Here is a 16,173-nt window from a genome sequence, read left to right as displayed (position 1 = left end):
ACCACCATCAGACACAGCAAACATTTCAAAGCAAACGAATACATTAAAATCAATATAGAAAATAACAAGAGCAACATTTTGTACAGTACAATGATGAAAATGCATGAATTCAGAAAACTCTTAAAACGGGACATCAACTTGAGAGAGTCTTGAGAAGGGGTCTGTTAGTCACCCGGAAGCGTTTTCGTTCTAGTTTAGTTTTCCGTGAAGAGGAAGGAGGCGTTTAGTTAGTGAGTTTGTTTTTGTTTTTGTTTGTTTTGCCGGAGGGGGGGGAGAGGAAGCTCCCTCTCTTTAGTAGGGGCTGAAGCGACTGCACCCTCCTCTGTAAAGGCTAGCCTGCAACATCAAAGATGAAAAAAGCTCCAATCAGTATTCAGTAGGAACCTTGGTTTATATTACTATTATATTGGCTTCTTTTTGCCCCCAAGAAATGGTCCTCCCTTTTTCCTTTTTTTTCTTTCCTTTTATGATTTCATGTTTTGGGAAAGGTTGGTCGATGAGTGTGTTTGGTGAAACTGAAAGGGGAAGTGTTTCTGGGGAGTGTTTCGCTGTGAATCCAATAGAGGTAGAACTGCTTGGTCGAACCAACTCACCTTAACTTAAATTAACTCTCTAAATAGGCCAATCAGATATACAGTCGCTAATTCTCTTTCATCTTCAAAGATGGCCAACAAGGTCGGCATGGTCTCCTAACCCAGCTGTCTCTGCCCCCTGCCTATCCTGAATGGAACGGTCTTCAAAGGCTGGATCCTGGTCTGACTAAGGAGCCCTCATACCTATGCAGAGTCCAACAGAACCATGGTGTACCTCTCCAGCTGGCCACGTGAGCTCAGCAGAGGGTAAGCTAACACTAACCTCTACGGGCCTAATTAATACCTGCCTTTTAACTCACAAACGACTCATCAAACTCCACTCTATCTATATATTAATGTAAGATACAAGCTTAGGAGCTTGTGGAGTGATGCTTTGTGGTGGTACTGTGCTTTGCATTTCAAGCATGTTGGTCAGTACTTGAGTGAGCTGTTGGATCAGATTCCTCTCCCTACCTCCCCAATGTGTTTCACCCCCTCCGTTTCCCCAAACAGTGTTTTTTTTTTAAGTGTGTGCGTTCAAATTTCGTTTTGATCGTTTGAGTGGCAACACCTTTACAGTGTGTGTCGGAAAAAGGGAGGCATTTTCTGAAGAAAAAAAGAAGAAAGAGGAGAGTAATAAGGAAAAAAAACACAGGCCACAGTTTTAATTAAGTAAATGAAGAGAATTTTTTTGGTCGTAATTAATGAAGGCTTTTAGCTAGCAGCTGTACGAAGGGGGGTCGGGAGAGTGTGTGTGGGTCGGGGGGGGGGGGGGGGGTGGGGGGGTGGGGCGACGGTGCACTTTCCAGCATCACACGCATGTCGGCACACAACACCCCACTCATCTGTCTACGGCACCTCTTGAACCTCTTGTCCAATCAGCATCTCCGGCGAGGGGGAGCTGGGTGACATGGGATCATTTTTCTGTCTCTCTCTCTTTTTCTCTCTTTTTTTTTTTCTTTCTATCTCCCTCTTTCTTTTCTTTAATCTCCCACGGCACACCGCAGCATGCACAGGAGGTCGTTAATCTTTGGAGGAAGTCCCTACCCACACCCACGAAAGAAAACAAATTGTTCTTTCCCTTTTTTCACCATTTGGACTGTTCGTTTGGGCTGTTCTTTTCCTGTCTTCGGAAGACTCTTTTTTTTTTTTTCATCTTTGATGTTAGCTGCAAAAGCTAGCTAAAAACAAACATTAACCAATCGACTATTTCCCCTGCATTTTAGAGACTCTTCCATTGGGGAAGGAGAAACGGTCTCAGATGGATTTCAAGCAAATAGCTTCAAGCCAATGAAATTGAATGGGGAGTTTGAGAATATGGCAACATCCCTTTTTCATTTACTGAAGTGGCAAGAACTCACATTAAACATTTAAACTGATCTCACATGGAATATTGCAGATGAGAACAGTAACCCAGACCTCCGCTTCCATGAACTCAAAGCATCTCTGCTCTCCTCACAAGAATATCTATCTATGTAATCTAAACATTACATTTCTATTAATCTTTAACGCTCCCTCTTGTACTCGGACTGCTTCTCTGGGATGAGAACCAGTTCAAAGCAAAGAAAGGTGTTATACTGTACACCCAGACTCTGGTAAGATTAAAGTACTGTAGCACCCCTCGCAAACCACTCACACTATTTGAAACATGGCTACATTAAAAGTCTGGAAACATCAGCTTGCAGTTATTTGACCTACTGTTCACATCACACTGAATAGGCTACACCCTGCGCCCCGTCACAACCACTGTATGTGAGCACCTTACACTGAACAACCACTAGAAACACCTGGGTTCAGAAGGGGATCAGAGGAGAGAGAGAGAGGACTCACCATAGTGCCCACGCTGTACGTGGCCGCAGGACCAATCGTGTGGTGATATGGGTCTGCCGTTGCATAGACTCTGCCGTAACTGTAGGAAAGGGGAGAGACAGAGGGAGAGAGAGCAGCACTCAGGGATGGCGTCGAGACAGGACGACGTTCAAGGTGACTGCGTGCGAGGACACGCTGGCAGAGTGACAACACACCACTCTCCTTGTCGCACGGCGGCAAAGAACTTCAGTGTCATTTGAAACAATGAACACAATCGTGTGTATTACGTGAGACCACTGGATACCCCATTTCGTTCGCTCACTTTTTGAAATATTGTTAATTGTTTCGCCTGACCCCCAGAGGTAAACCTCTGGACATCATGTGATTGAATATGCCCCTATGGTTTGAGAACGGATAGGGAATGTCACCCGTCCACAATGAGTATGCATGAGACACTAACGCACCGGGTCGTCGATTTTAACTGGGGTCTGGAGACGAGATCTATAATCATTTCCCCCTCTCACTCACGTTAAGGACAGGCCTATGGGATGAAAACGCAATCGATGTCTCCCTATAAATGTACGTCGTAAAGGTGAGAGTGTGTGATTGCAATGATTTGTTTTACCCGTTTCAATTTATGAGAAAAAGGAGTGAGTGTTTTATCTTCTGGAGGATGGGGAAGGATGCGATAAAGTAAAAACCAGCCAGATAGATACAGAGAGAGAGCGAGAGAAGGGGACTGAGAGATAGGAAGAGAAGAGGGGGGGAGAGAGAGAGAAATAGCAAAACACTAAAAAGAGAATATGGAGCAGAATGACGAGAGAGAAGGAAAAGGGGAAGAAGGGATGAAAAGAAGTTGAAGAGAAATACAATACAGACTGGGAGATGGAGAGACAATGTTAGAGTGACAGAAAGCGTTAAGGCCTCACTGTGTCATGGGGCTTTCCTGTCCCCTGTGCCTGTGCCTTCTCCTCTCCTCTCTTCTCCTCTCCTCTCCTCCTCTCCTCACCTCACCTCACCCCTCCTCTCCTCTCCTTTCCTCCCCTCCTCTCTTCTCCTCACCTCACCTCCTCCCCTCCCCTCCTCTCCTCTCCTCTCCTCACCTCACCCCTCCTCTCCTCTCCTCTCCTCTCCTCTCCTCTCCTCTCCTCACCCCTCCCCCCCTCCTCTCCTCTCCTCTCCTGACCCCTCCCCTCCTCTCCTCTCCTCTCCTCTCCCCTCCCCTCCTCTCCTCTCCTCTCCTCTCCTCTCCTCACCCTTCCCCTCCCCTCCCCTCCTCTCCCCTCCCCTCCCCTCCTCTCCTCTCCTCTACCCTCCCCTCCTCTCCCCTCCTCTCCTCTCCTCTCCTCTCCTCACCCTTCCCCTCCCCTCCCCTCCTCTCCTCACCCCTCCTCTCCTCTCCTCTCCTCTCCCAGGCTGCAGTCCCCCTGTATCTCTGTGTGTCTGTCTCTTGGGGCTTATTCCCAGTCTATTCACTAGCACTGGCTTGGAACTAATCCCTCCCTCTCACCCCCACCCCATCCCTCCATCCCTCCCTCCCTCCTCCCTCCCTGAGACAGGGCCAGACTGCCCGTGCCGACTGCTTTATTTATTTCCCTCCTCCGCATCCTCTCTTCTCTCTATCGTTTGTTTGCTCTCCTCTCTCCAAAAGGCGAGGGATGCCAGTGAAGGTCTGGAGGGCAAAGATAAGGGACTGTGGGACTAGGGTTAGCCTATCAGAGCGAGGGAAGAAGAAGAGAGGGATGGCAGGGAATGGTGGATGTATGAACAGGGGGTGGAGGAGAGAAAAGGTTTGAGGGAGATTGAAGGAATGAGAGGAGGCGGTGGAGTAGAGGTATGTGGGAGTGGTGGCTGAAGGGTCGGAGAGGGAGAGAGAGAGAGAGAGAGAGAGAGAGAGAGGATGGGGCTAAAGGAGAGGTACAGGTAGAGGTTGTGCTGGGGGAGAGAGAGCTGGGCCAGACAGAGTCAGCCTGAGTTAGGTGGGACACGACCTGTGTTTAAACCCCTCAGGGGGAGCTGGGAAGCAGCCTTCTCAGTTCAACGCTGATCCACTCTCTATAAGCCCTCTTATCCCACAATAAATAAAACAGAAAAAAAAACACTCCACCCTTCACTGACCTGACTCACTTTAAACCCGTAAGAGCTTAGAAAAAGAGTGAGAGAGACGGACAGACAGAGAGAGAGCGAGAGAGCGAGAGAGAGAGAGAGAGAGAGAGAGAGAGAGAGAAGAGAGAGAGGGGGAGAGAAAAATAACAAAAGTGAGAGAAACAGACAGAGAGCGAGGGGGTAAAAGCGAGGGAGAAGGACAGAAAGAGCAAGACGAAAGAGAGAGAGAGAAAGAGAGGGGGGGGGAGGGAAAGAGAGAGGGAGAGAGAGAAGAATGAGAGAGAGAGAGACAGAGAGAGAGAGAGAGAAAAGAAAGAGGAACGAAATAACTCTCATGTAGAGACAGCCCTTCATCTGCCTGTTCTCCTCCTCTGTTCATAATTCCCCGTGCTGCCGCTCCTCTGATAAATCTTACATTATCTGCAGCCTACAGGCTCCCGGAGCGGCCGTCCCTTATCAGCCTCGACACGCTCAATCTCCCCCAGATTAGCTCCCCCAACGCCCTCACACAACCTGACGGGCCAGCCACACCGCCCCGGATGAATCACTAACAGCCCCCACCACCACCACCACCCCACCGGGGGCCGGAACGGAAGCCCGGGGAGGAGAGCACCGAGGCTGGGTAACACCGAAGCCTTTAGAGGCCGGTGGTGGTGGCAAAGGTTCCCCTTTCCCCCTTTCCCCCCCCCATAGGTCAGTACGTTGAACATCTGAATTCATCCGTCTGCAGTGATGTGAGAGTAGAGTGTAGTGTTTAACATGTCTTTTTTGAATACATATTATGTACTTGGTGGGGCCAGGCAGCACCATTGTCAGCATGTGCTTAACATGATCATGACAGAGTACCTGCCTATGGAACGACCCCCCCCCCCCCACACACACACTTCCCACTTCCTCCATAGTTGGAACGCCCCCCCCCCCCCCTACCGTACCTGTCACTGTAGGCGGCTGCAGCTGTGGCGGCTGGCTGGGCATATCTGTAGGCTGCATAACCACCCTGGGGACAGGACAGGAGAGAGAGGAGGTTAGACAGGACAGGAGAGAGAGGAGGTTAGAGAGGACAGGAGAGAGAGGAGGTTAGAGAGGACAGGAGAGGGAGGAGGTTAGAGAGGACAGGAGAGGGAGGAGGTTAGACAGGACAGGAGAGGGAGGAGGTTAGAGAGGACAGGAGAGAGAGGAGGTTAGAGAGGACAGGAGAGGGAGGAGGTTAGAGAGGACAGGAGAGGGAGGAGGTTAGAGAGGACAGGAGAGGGAGGAGGTTAGAGAGGAGAGGAGAGAGAGGAGGTTAGAGAGGACAGGAGAGAGAGGAGGTTAGAGAGGACAGGAGAGGGAGGAGGTTAGAGAGGACAGGAGAGGGAGGAGGTTAGAGAGGACAGGAGAGAGAGGAGGTTAGAGAGGAGAGGAGAGGGAGGAGGTTAGAGAGGACAGGAGAGAGAGGAGGTTAGAGAGGAGAGGAGAGGGAGGAGGTTAGAGAGGACAGGAGAGGGAGGAGGTTAGAGAGGACAGGAGAGGGAGGAAGTTAGAGAGGACAGGAGAGGGAGGAGGTTAGAGAGGACAGGAGAGAGAGGAGGTTAGAGAGGAGAGGAGAGAGAGGAGATTAGAGAGGACAGGAGAGAGAGGAGGTTAGAGAGGACAGGAGAGGGAGGAGGTTAGAGAGGAGAGGAGAGAGAGGAGGTTAGAGAGGAGAGGAGAGGGAGGAGGTTAGAGAGGACAGGAGAGGGAGGAGGTTAGAGAGGACAGGAGAGGGAGGAAGTTAGAGAGGACAGGAGAGGGAGGAGGTTAGAGAGGACAGGAGAGGGAGGAGGTTAGAGAGGAGAGGAGAGGGAGGAGGTTAGAGAGGACAGGAGAGGGAGGAGGTTAGAGAGGACAGGAGAGGGAGGAGGTTAGAGAGGAGAGGAGAGGGAGGAGGTTAGAGAGGACAGGAGAGGGAGGAGGTTAGAGAGGACAGGAGAGAGGGGAGGTTAGAGAGGAGAGGAGAGGGAGGAGGTTAGAGAGGACAGGAGAGGGAGGAGGTTAGAGAGGACAGGAGAGAGGGAGGAGGTTAGAGGACAGGAGAGAGGGACACCCGTGTGGAAAACATTGTGGCGTGTCTAAGCTTTTTACACAGCAACGACGGTGGCAGAATAACTGGAACGCTAACTTTGAACATGACAGTCAACACAGAATGACTAAACAGCAAACATACAGCATTTATCAAAAGTAAAGAATGCAATGCAATTCAGAGTCGCAATTATTGTGAATGAACAAAAAGGTAGGGGCGTATGTGTATGTGTCTGTGTGGGGGGGGGGGCGGGAGGGGGTGTGGGTGTGGGCATCACCATAGCGATTAACGAGGGTGTAATTAATGATAGGGGCGGGAGAGAAACTTATGGCGCAGAGCCAGAGGGAAATGTTCTGGCGCACAGGGACCATGTTCTACAGTGATGAGGGGACAAGATGTGTGTGTGTGTGTGGGTGTGTGTGTGTGTGTGTGTGTGTGTGTGTGTGTGTGTGCGTGCGTGCGTCTGTGCACGCCTTCTATTCTATTCCCAAATCAATTACTGGGTGTGTTGAAAGTAAGAAATTATGGAACAGCAGTCAGTGTGTGTGTGCTTCGCTTCTAAGCCTGTCTGCCTGTGTTGGTGTGAGTCTCTCACTCACACACACACACACACACACACACACACACACACACACACACACACACACGTACAGTACGCGCTGAATGGAACTCTCTGAGATGACTATTTGCCATGCCACTCACGTCCGTGTGTGTGTGTGTGTGTGGGGGGGGGGGGGGTGTGTGTGTGTTTCCAGGGTGAGCTATTTGAGTTTATGATGTCATTCTGCAGTTTGACTACCTGTCTCCTGGCCAAGCAGTCTCTGGACTTGGAGTCTGGCATTGGATCTGATAGGGTCTCTGATAGGGTCTTTGTGTGTGTGTGTGTGTGTGTGTGTGTGTGTTATTGGCTGGTTGGGTTATAGTATTTGAAGGGATAGAAGATAACATTAAAGGCAATGTCTCATATCAGTGCTGAGAAAGACATTTGTACTGTTATTGTTGTTGACTGTTTCTCTCTCTCACTTTTCTAGGCACTGCTGTTTGGTGCAGGGCTATGTGTGTGTGCGTGTAGTCTTTCTCAGATCTAAGAACTCTGTATGTATACTGTGTGTCTCTGGTGGCCCTGTGTGTGTGTGTGTGTGTGTGTGTGTGTGTTGAAGAGAGGTGGATAATGCACCTTGCTCTCTGCGTTTGTCTCCCTCCCTCTCTCTCTCTCTCTTCTGCTTTCAAAGGATAAGGAGGGGGGTGGATAGGGGAGAGAAAATGGTGGATTTCACTTACGTATATTTCTGCGCCATAGAAGCCATCTTGGTAGACCACACTGTGGGAAGATCAGGGAAACACACAGAGCAGAGTTAGCTTAGCTTAGCAGAGCAGGGAAACACACAGAGCAGAGTTAGCTTAGCTTAGCACGGCCCAGTCCCAGGGCTGCCCTGAGTTGCCTCCCCATTTCACCAGCTAACCAATGGCATTTGTATGTGCTATTGTTTCTCTTTCTCTCTCTCTGTGACTCTCTCTCTCTCTCTCCCTCCCTCTCTCTCTCTCTAATGCTCCTCCACTCGAGTGTGGCGGGCAGGTCATAGCAGTCCCGTTCACAGCTGAATAAAGAATGACACATTAAAAAAAGGAAGACAAATTCGGCCATTCTGGAATCAAAGAGCAATTTTCCGCTCTATTAGAAGGCGGCTTTTTGTTTTCCAGTCACCATTCTTCTGTCAAGAGTGTGTGTTTGTGGGTCTACGTGCAAATCTGAGAGTGTGTGAGTCGCAGTGTGAAAATAATTTGTTGTGAGTGTGTGTGTGTTTTCATTCAGAGACAGCTGTCATCGGGTGTGTATATTTGAATGTGTTTTAGACAGAAAGCTGTGTCTGTCTGTGTGTGTGTGTGTGTGTGTGTGTGTGTGTCCGTGCACTCACGCTCCATAGGCAGGGATTGGTGGGGGTGGGGGGGCAGCACGGAATGTGTTGTAGACGGCGCGACCCCTCCCTCTCAAATGGGCTCCCCGATAGGCCACCGTCGCACCTGTACTTGGGTAGGGAAAACCTGTCACTAGAAAGATAGGGTGAGAGAGAGAGAGAGAGGGAGAGAGAAAGAGGGAGAGAGAGACAAAGTGAGAAAGAGAGAGAGAGAGAGAGAGAGAGAGAGAGAGAGAGAGAGAGAGAGAGAGAGAGAGAGAGAGAGAGAGAGAGAGAGAGAGAGAGAGAGAGAGAGGGTAACAGAGTCAATTAAATTGCTAGGTTGCCATAAGGCACATCTTCTATGACTTTCCAACAATAACCACTGTACTGTAGGACTCTGTGACACTGTTGTGTCAGTCCTGTAAATATGCCATAGAGGGGAGGTGAGAAATCTTGAAAAGGTGTTTGAGAGTGTGGGTAGTGTTGAGAAGCCTTCTCTGTGTACGTGTGTGTGTGCGTGTGTGTGTGTTTATGCTTTGGGAGGTGGTTTGAGTGTTCGTTTTTGGATGGTGTCCCACTGTAGCAGTCTGAAGGGAGGTGGAAGAAGGGTGATGCAGGTGTGTATATGAGTGTGTATGAGTGTGTGTGTGTGTGTGTGTGTGTTTGGACACAAGCCCACTGTAGCAGTCTGTGAGCCTGTAGGGAGGAGGTAGGGGATGTAGGTGAGACACAATGTGCTGGCACAGAGAGAGAGAGAGACAGAGAGAGAGAGAGAGAGAGAGCGAGAGAGAGAGCGAGAGAGAGAGACAGAGAGAGAGAGAGAGAGAGCGAGAGAGAGAGAGAGAGAGAGAGAGAGAGAGCGAGAGAGAAGGGAAGACAATGTGCTGGCACAGAGAGAGAGAGCAAGAGAGAGAGAGGGAGCGAGCGAGCGAGAGAGAGAGCGAGCGAGCGAGCGAGAGAGAGAGAGAGAGAGAGAGAAGGGAAGACAATGTGCTGGCACAGAAAAATAGTGTGTGTGTGTGTGTGGGGGGGGGGTAGATGTGGGTTAGACTCAGCGTTGGCAGTAGGGAGAGGAGCAGATGGGCTGTATTGTTTGGAGCGGAAGACTCAGCCTTTGGCCATCCTTCACCATCTCTCACTCACACACACACACACACACACACACACACACACACACACACAGAGGGACACACACATTCCAGGGTCGTCTCTAGGAGGCTGGGGTGGCATCGCGTGCCGAGGGGTAGTGGGGACTGGCTGGTGTGCCCCGGTATGTTCCGGATTGCCAAGTCGAAGGTCCCTCTTTAACCTTCAATCAGCGCGGGTGCGTGGCCTTCACGCACACAGGGCCAGCTTATAATTACACGCACACACGCACGCACGCACGCACACACACACACACACACACACACACACACACACACACACACACAGACACACACACACACACAGACACACACACACACACACACACACACACACACACACACACACACACACACACACACACACACACAGGAGTATGGCCTTCCCACACACAGGGCCAGCTCATAATTACCCACAATGCCCTGCATACAGATCAGTAGCCTTTCCCCTCCCCTTAACTCTCTCAAATCTCCTTCAAACTCAAACATCCTAAACATGTCCCCATACACTTTTCTGTCTTCTAGTTCTATCTATCTATCTATCTATCTATCTATCTATCTATCTATGTGTCTGTCTGTCTGTCTGTCTGTCTATCCGTCTATATCTCTGTCTGTCTGTCTGTCTGTCTGTCTGTCTATCTATCTATCTCTCTATCTATCTATCTGTCTGTCTGTCTGTCTGTCTGTCTATCTTCCATTGTGTGACCTAGGGAAGGCTGGTTAGACTCTGTAGACAGGCCGAAGCCCCAGCGTTAGCAGGCAGACCACAGCAGCCATGGATGACTACCCATGTTGTCTTAGAAGGGCGTCTGAAACCATAACACACCCCATCCTCCTCTCTCCCCCTGTGGTGATGTAGAGCGCCATACATACACTGACATTTTAATTCCTTCATCTTGCCATTTGGACGGCGGCATTAATATGCGAGGCGGCAGCTGCCACAGCATCCATCGGTGATATATTCCGGGCAAAAGATCAATTTCTCCCAAATCCCCTTCCGTATCCGACGTCCATATTTCCCCCCTCCGATTTTTGTGTGTATGCATTATGTGTGGCATGACGTATATGAATGCAATCTGATGATGAGCTATGGGTCTTGCATGCTACAGCGGCCCCATAATAACCCATGAATCATAGGGAGTCGCTGCTGACAGCCTGCAGGGCCTATAAAACAAACAACAGCACCACTAGTACACGTTTGCATAAACAGGCCCTCTGCACTTAATCTGGTAATGTTGTTTTTCCTCATGAGGACGAGTGTTGGTGGAGAGAGGGGAACCAGACTAACATATGCTCGGGGGCTAGTCAGGTCACCCTAGTTAAAACACACAGTGTGATATATAAAACGAATGCTATTTGGTAAAGCGCGCGTGTGTGTGTGTGTGTGTGTGTGTGTATTGATCAGGGGCTCTAGTGAGTGGTCATGAGAGATTGGAGTATGAGCATTTGTAAAGCATGTTGCCTTGGCTTTTGTGCAGTGTGACTGTGTGTGTGTGTGACTGTGTGTGTGTGTGTGTATGTGCGTGTGTCTGTGTATGGGTGACAGATAAAGTACAATCCAGTAAATGTGTGTGAGTGTGCACTGGGTTAAGAGTGGTGAGTGTGTGTTTGTGTGTTTGTGTGTGTGTGTGTGTGTGTAGCCAGTGCTCTGGGACAGTGACAGAATGCTTGCGTGTGATCATGGGACTAGTGCCTAATTGTGCTTTAAATCTATCCAGTGACAATTAAAAGAGCCATCTACACGCATTACCAACGGAATCTCGACCCGCTGCATCCATTTACACTGTAAAGGCTCTGTTTTTACTGACGTTTTATGCACCTACATGCACATATACATATTTTATGCACATGCTTATATTATTAATGTATACACATATACAGTCAACACGCACGCACGCACGCACGCACGCACGCACGCACGCACGCACGCACGCACGCACACACACACACACACACACACACACACACACACACACACACACACACACACACACACACACACACACACACACACACACACACACATACACACATACACACACACATACACACACACATACACATACACACACACACACACTGTACTCCCAATGCACCAACCTTACTACAGCGTAACAAATCAGTGCTTTTTTTAAACACTCTAAATTCACTCAATAATAAAAGGCGGGGTCAGCAGATTACAGTGACCTCGTCTGCTTTGGACCAATCACAACGCGCTAATGTGACAGAGCCTAGAGTCAAACTAATGTCACCCTTCCAACTTGCAAATTTTTCAGCATATGTTTAAAAGCCTACAGCCGCTCCCCTTGTTATTTTTCCGCCTGTGTTTTGCATTTTAATCCTATTTGTTGTGTTCTGGTGAGCACCGTGCCAAGCTCTGCATACACTCAGCTCAGGACGCATACACACACACACACACACACACACACACACACACACACACACACATAGCCCCCTCTGCATACACTCAGCTCAGGACACAGTCAATCAATCAGTATTACATTTCCCTCATTGTCCTTCATGCCCACGCAGTCTACTCCACTCAGACACACACACTGACACACACACAGAAACACGGAAACACACACACACACAGAAACACAGAAACACAGAAACACACACACACACAAACACACAAATACACACTCAAGAGCATCATGGGTAGTTCCCACTCTCTGTGGCAAGACAAGGTAGAGAGGGAGGGAACTTGACCAGGGACGGTAAGAGGGAGGAGGGCTTAAAGCAGGACAGTAAAAGAGCATGGACAGTGTGTGTGCACGAGGGACATCCCTGTGTCCAATGGAAAGGGTTTAATTGTGCGCGTGTGTGCGTGCATGCGTGCACGTATAATAGCTTAATGGCTGTGGTGAATCTGCGGTAGTGGTGGACTTCCCTGTGTGAGGTTAAGAGCAGAGCGGCTTAGCTTTCCTCTCCCCCCTGTGTGTGTATCTGTGTGTGTGTGTGTGTGTGTGTGTGTTAGTGTACTGGGTTAAGAGCGGAGAGTGGCCGTGCTCTCTCCTCTCTCATCCGTCATTCTCCTGAATGGGATTTGAGCACAATAAACCTGTAGCCAGGCCAGCAATGGAGACGGAGTGTGCTGTCACCAACGCCAGGATTTATGGGTCCCAATTCCGCTGATCCGCGCTCGGAAAACCCGTCTGATAAAGAGTGATTAATCGCCCTTACATCCTGCTTTATTCCCGCCCAAAGTAGATTAAACGCAGCCATAATTATTCCAGAAGAAATCCGAACCCAACACTTCCGCTACGGGAATATTTCATTTTTCATATTTTGAGAGGAAGGAAGGGAGGGAGGGTGAGGAAAAGAGGGAGGGAGAGAGGGAGGGCAGGCAGCATGTTTTTTTCCCCCTTTTTAAATTTTTTATATGGCTGAATGCACATATGCTTTGGTGGGAATTGTATTTAAGGGAAGGAGGGAGAGAGAGGGAGAGAGGGAGGGAGAGAGGGAGGAGTTTTTGGATGTAAACCTGGCTTTTTCCCCGCTGTGATATTCCCTATATCTCGTGTGGCGGTAATCACAGTGGTGTTCCTGGTTTTACGACTCCTGGTCGGTCCCTGCTGCCACGGGGGACTAGAAGGAAGCATATGGTGTCGTTTAGACTTGGCAAACTTTAGTAGCGTGTTTAAGACGACTCCAGACATTAGCATCCTATAAATCAGCCAGCCAGACGGAGAGTCAGAGACGGGTGGACCATGTGTGTGTGTGTGTGTGTGTGTGTGTGTGTGTGTGTGTGTGTGTCTCTCTCTGTGTGTGTGTCTCTGTGTGTGTGTGTGTGTGTGTGTGTGTGTGTGTCTCTGTGTGAGAGTGTGTGTGTGTGTGTGTTCCACAGCCGGAGAGCGAGAAACAGGTGGACCATAATAAACTCAATGTGATGGGATGCTTCGGTGAAGTGTGCATCTGTGCCGATATTAAATGTGTGTGTGAGTCTGTGTGTGTCTGTGTGTGTATTGTATGTAATACTGTATGTGTACATGTGTATAATATATGGATGGATGGATGGAATACACATCAATATTCAAATGTTGTGGCTGGAGTCAGTGCTCTGAGTCGGAAGGTTGGGATGAGGGAAGGGGAGGAGAAAAGGAGAGGAGGAGGAGGAGGAGGAGGAGGAGGAGGGCAGCGTGAAATAAAAGAGATGGATGGCTTCTCTCTGTCAGGGCGGTTATTTAGAGGAGTGCTGTAAAGCTGTCAGGGAATGAACAGATCTCAGACTAATGAGCAGAAAGGAGAGCAGTTAAAGGGACGAGACAGTCTCAGCACTTCCCTTTAAATGAAAGTGGAATGCCCACACACACACACACACACACACACACACACACACACACACACACACAACATACAGTATAGACGTGTACACACATACCTACACACACAGCAGACACATAGTCATGCATTATGTCATCCAAACATTCACAGAGAAACAGACAGACAGACAGACAGACATAGTCATGGAGTATGACAGCTCTGTGTGTTAAACAGTCTGTGTGAGATTGTATTCAGGCCTGTGTAGTTTTACCTGCATACAACTCGGGCCCATAGACGGCTCCCACCATGGGGTTCAGCTTCCAGCCTGCAGGAAAACACACAGGGAGTGTTAGCCTAGCATCCCCTTAGCATAGCATCCCATCCCATAGAGCAGAGTGGAGAGCGGTAGTAACACAAGCGTAGAGGAGGGAGAGGGGTAGAGAGTGATATTAAAGGAGGGTAGAGGAGAGAGCTCTTCTCCTGCCCCCTCCTGCCCCTGTCTCTGCTCTTGCACCTGCTCCTGTTTTTGCCCCTGCCTCTGCTCTTGCACCTGCTCCTCCCCCTGCCCCTGCCTCTGCCCCCTGCCTCTCCCCCTGCTCCTGCCCCAGCCCCTGCCCCTGCAACTGCCCTTGCCCCTGCACCTGCTCCTGCCTCTCCCACTGCCTCTCCCCCTGCCCCTGCCCCTGCAACTGCCCCTGCCCTTGCCCCTGCACCTGCTCCTGCCTCTCCCCCTGCTCCTGCCCCTTCCCCTGCTCCTGCCCCTGGCCTTGCCCCTGCCCCTGCCCCCCTGCCTCTCCCCCTGCCCCTGCCCCCCTGCCTCTCCCCCTGCCCCTGCCCCTGCCCCTGCTCCTGCCTCTCCCCCTGCCCCTGCTCCTGCCCCTGCTCCTGGCCCTGGCCTTGCCCCTGCCCCCCTGCCTCTCCCCCTGCCCCTGCCCCTGCTCCTGCCCCTGCCCCTGCCCCAGGCCTGAGTCGAGCCGTGGTGTGGTCCAGTGACAGTGACGAATGGGCAGCCATTCAGGGCCTCATTCACTCTGTCTGCAACGCTCTAACCCTCGGATGGAGGGATGGATGAGTGGAGGAGGAGGAGGAGGTGGTGGTGGAGGAGGAGGAGAGTGCTGACATGTCTAGCCATTTAATTTTCCTGCTTCGTCTCTCCCCTCCCACTTTCCCCTTTCACCCCCCTCTCTCCGGCGCTCTCTCTCTCTCTCTTTCTCTCTCTCTCCCTCCTTCTCTCCCTCCCATCCACATGAATGAGTGTCAGGGAAAAGCGATGGAGAGAGAAAGAGAGAGCGAGAGAGAGGTGAACCCTAAAGCCCCCTCTCAGAATGAGCCTGGGCTCTTTTATTTGCTCCATCCATTTCGACCCATCGCTCCCCCTATCCTCACCAACACATTCACTCTCTTCTCCTCTCCTCTCCTCTCCTCTCCCTCCTCCTCTGCTCCCTATGCACTCTCCTTCCATCTTCCCTCTCTCATATCCAACCTCTTTCCCAATCCTTTTGCTCTTCTCCTCCCTACATATGAATTTCTTTACCTGGAGGCAAGAGTCCTGAGTTGTCCTGAGTTGCTTGTTCTAACTTAGGGTCCAGGTGTGGGACAGACATTGACCAGCTTATAAACACTGATATCCCCTTTCTCAATGCTATATGTATGCATGTACTGTACAACTGTGGTGTAAAACTCTTCTACAGGCTGTGTTCGGCCCTAGTCATGGTTTAGTGATGGGCTTCAACTGAAAATAGATGAAATAATAATTATCTTGGTTTGGTAAACATGGCATCAGAACTGACCCTCCATAATGCACCAAGGTCTTTCTGAGACATTGAGATGGAAGTATGGGTGAGGGAATGAGCAAGGGAGTGAGGAAGGAGAGAAGGAGGAGAGGACAAGAGTTGAGGAAAAGGTATGGAGGGAAGAGGACGACGGGAGAGGGAAGAGCAGTGAAGAAGAGCAGTGGATGGTAAAGAGACGATAGTGGGCTGAGTGGAGGAAGAAGAGGAAGAAGAGGAAGAAAAGGAGGCAACATGAAGGAGGGGGGAGAAGAGGAGGGTACAGAGGGACGGTCTTACCGTTTGTGTAAGGGTTTGCCACTTTCTTGTTTGTCATTACTCTTGCTGTGGCATTGTTGACCTGTGGCCCAAGACACAAGAGTCAGTTAGAGAACAGAGACACACACAGAAACACAGGGAAACCAAACATTAGAGCGTCCATTGTACGAGGCTCAGTCTGTCGTTATGAACCTGGCAAGCAAGGATACATGCAGCAAGGCAAGGATTCGATGCTGGAAAATCTAATATAAACACCAACATCAACATGAACATAAAAGATAGATAGAT

At 50.1% G+C, this 16,173-nt stretch overlaps 1 protein-coding gene across 3 annotated transcripts in view; it reads right to left on the bottom strand.

Moving 5' to 3' along the window:
* Window positions 1-291: 291 nt before the first annotated feature.
* rbfox3a (RNA binding fox-1 homolog 3a) overlaps window positions 292-16,173 on the bottom strand; it is a gene marked incomplete at both ends in the record, with an annotated part of 165,115 nt that continues 149,233 nt past the window's right edge. For all 3 annotated transcript variants that reach the window (XM_080541567.1, XM_080541568.1, XM_080541566.1), the window contains 7 exons: window positions 292-336; window positions 2,403-2,481; window positions 5,420-5,484; window positions 7,810-7,849; window positions 8,445-8,577; window positions 14,109-14,162; window positions 15,907-15,967. In XM_080541567.1, coding sequence (XP_080397693.1) covers window positions 292-336; window positions 2,403-2,481; window positions 5,420-5,484; window positions 7,810-7,849; window positions 8,445-8,577; window positions 14,109-14,162; window positions 15,907-15,967 — 477 coding nt within the window. The remainder of the gene's footprint in view (window positions 337-2,402; window positions 2,482-5,419; window positions 5,485-7,809; window positions 7,850-8,444; window positions 8,578-14,108; window positions 14,163-15,906; window positions 15,968-16,173) is intronic.

The sequence above is a fragment of the Nansenia antarctica genome (genome assembly GCF_963989245.1).
Source record: "Nansenia antarctica genome assembly, chromosome: 11".
Lineage (NCBI taxonomy): Eukaryota > Metazoa > Chordata > Actinopteri > Argentiniformes > Microstomatidae > Nansenia > Nansenia antarctica.
Note: the sequence above shows the minus strand (reverse complement) of the source record. Positions and strands in the feature narration are given on the sequence as shown.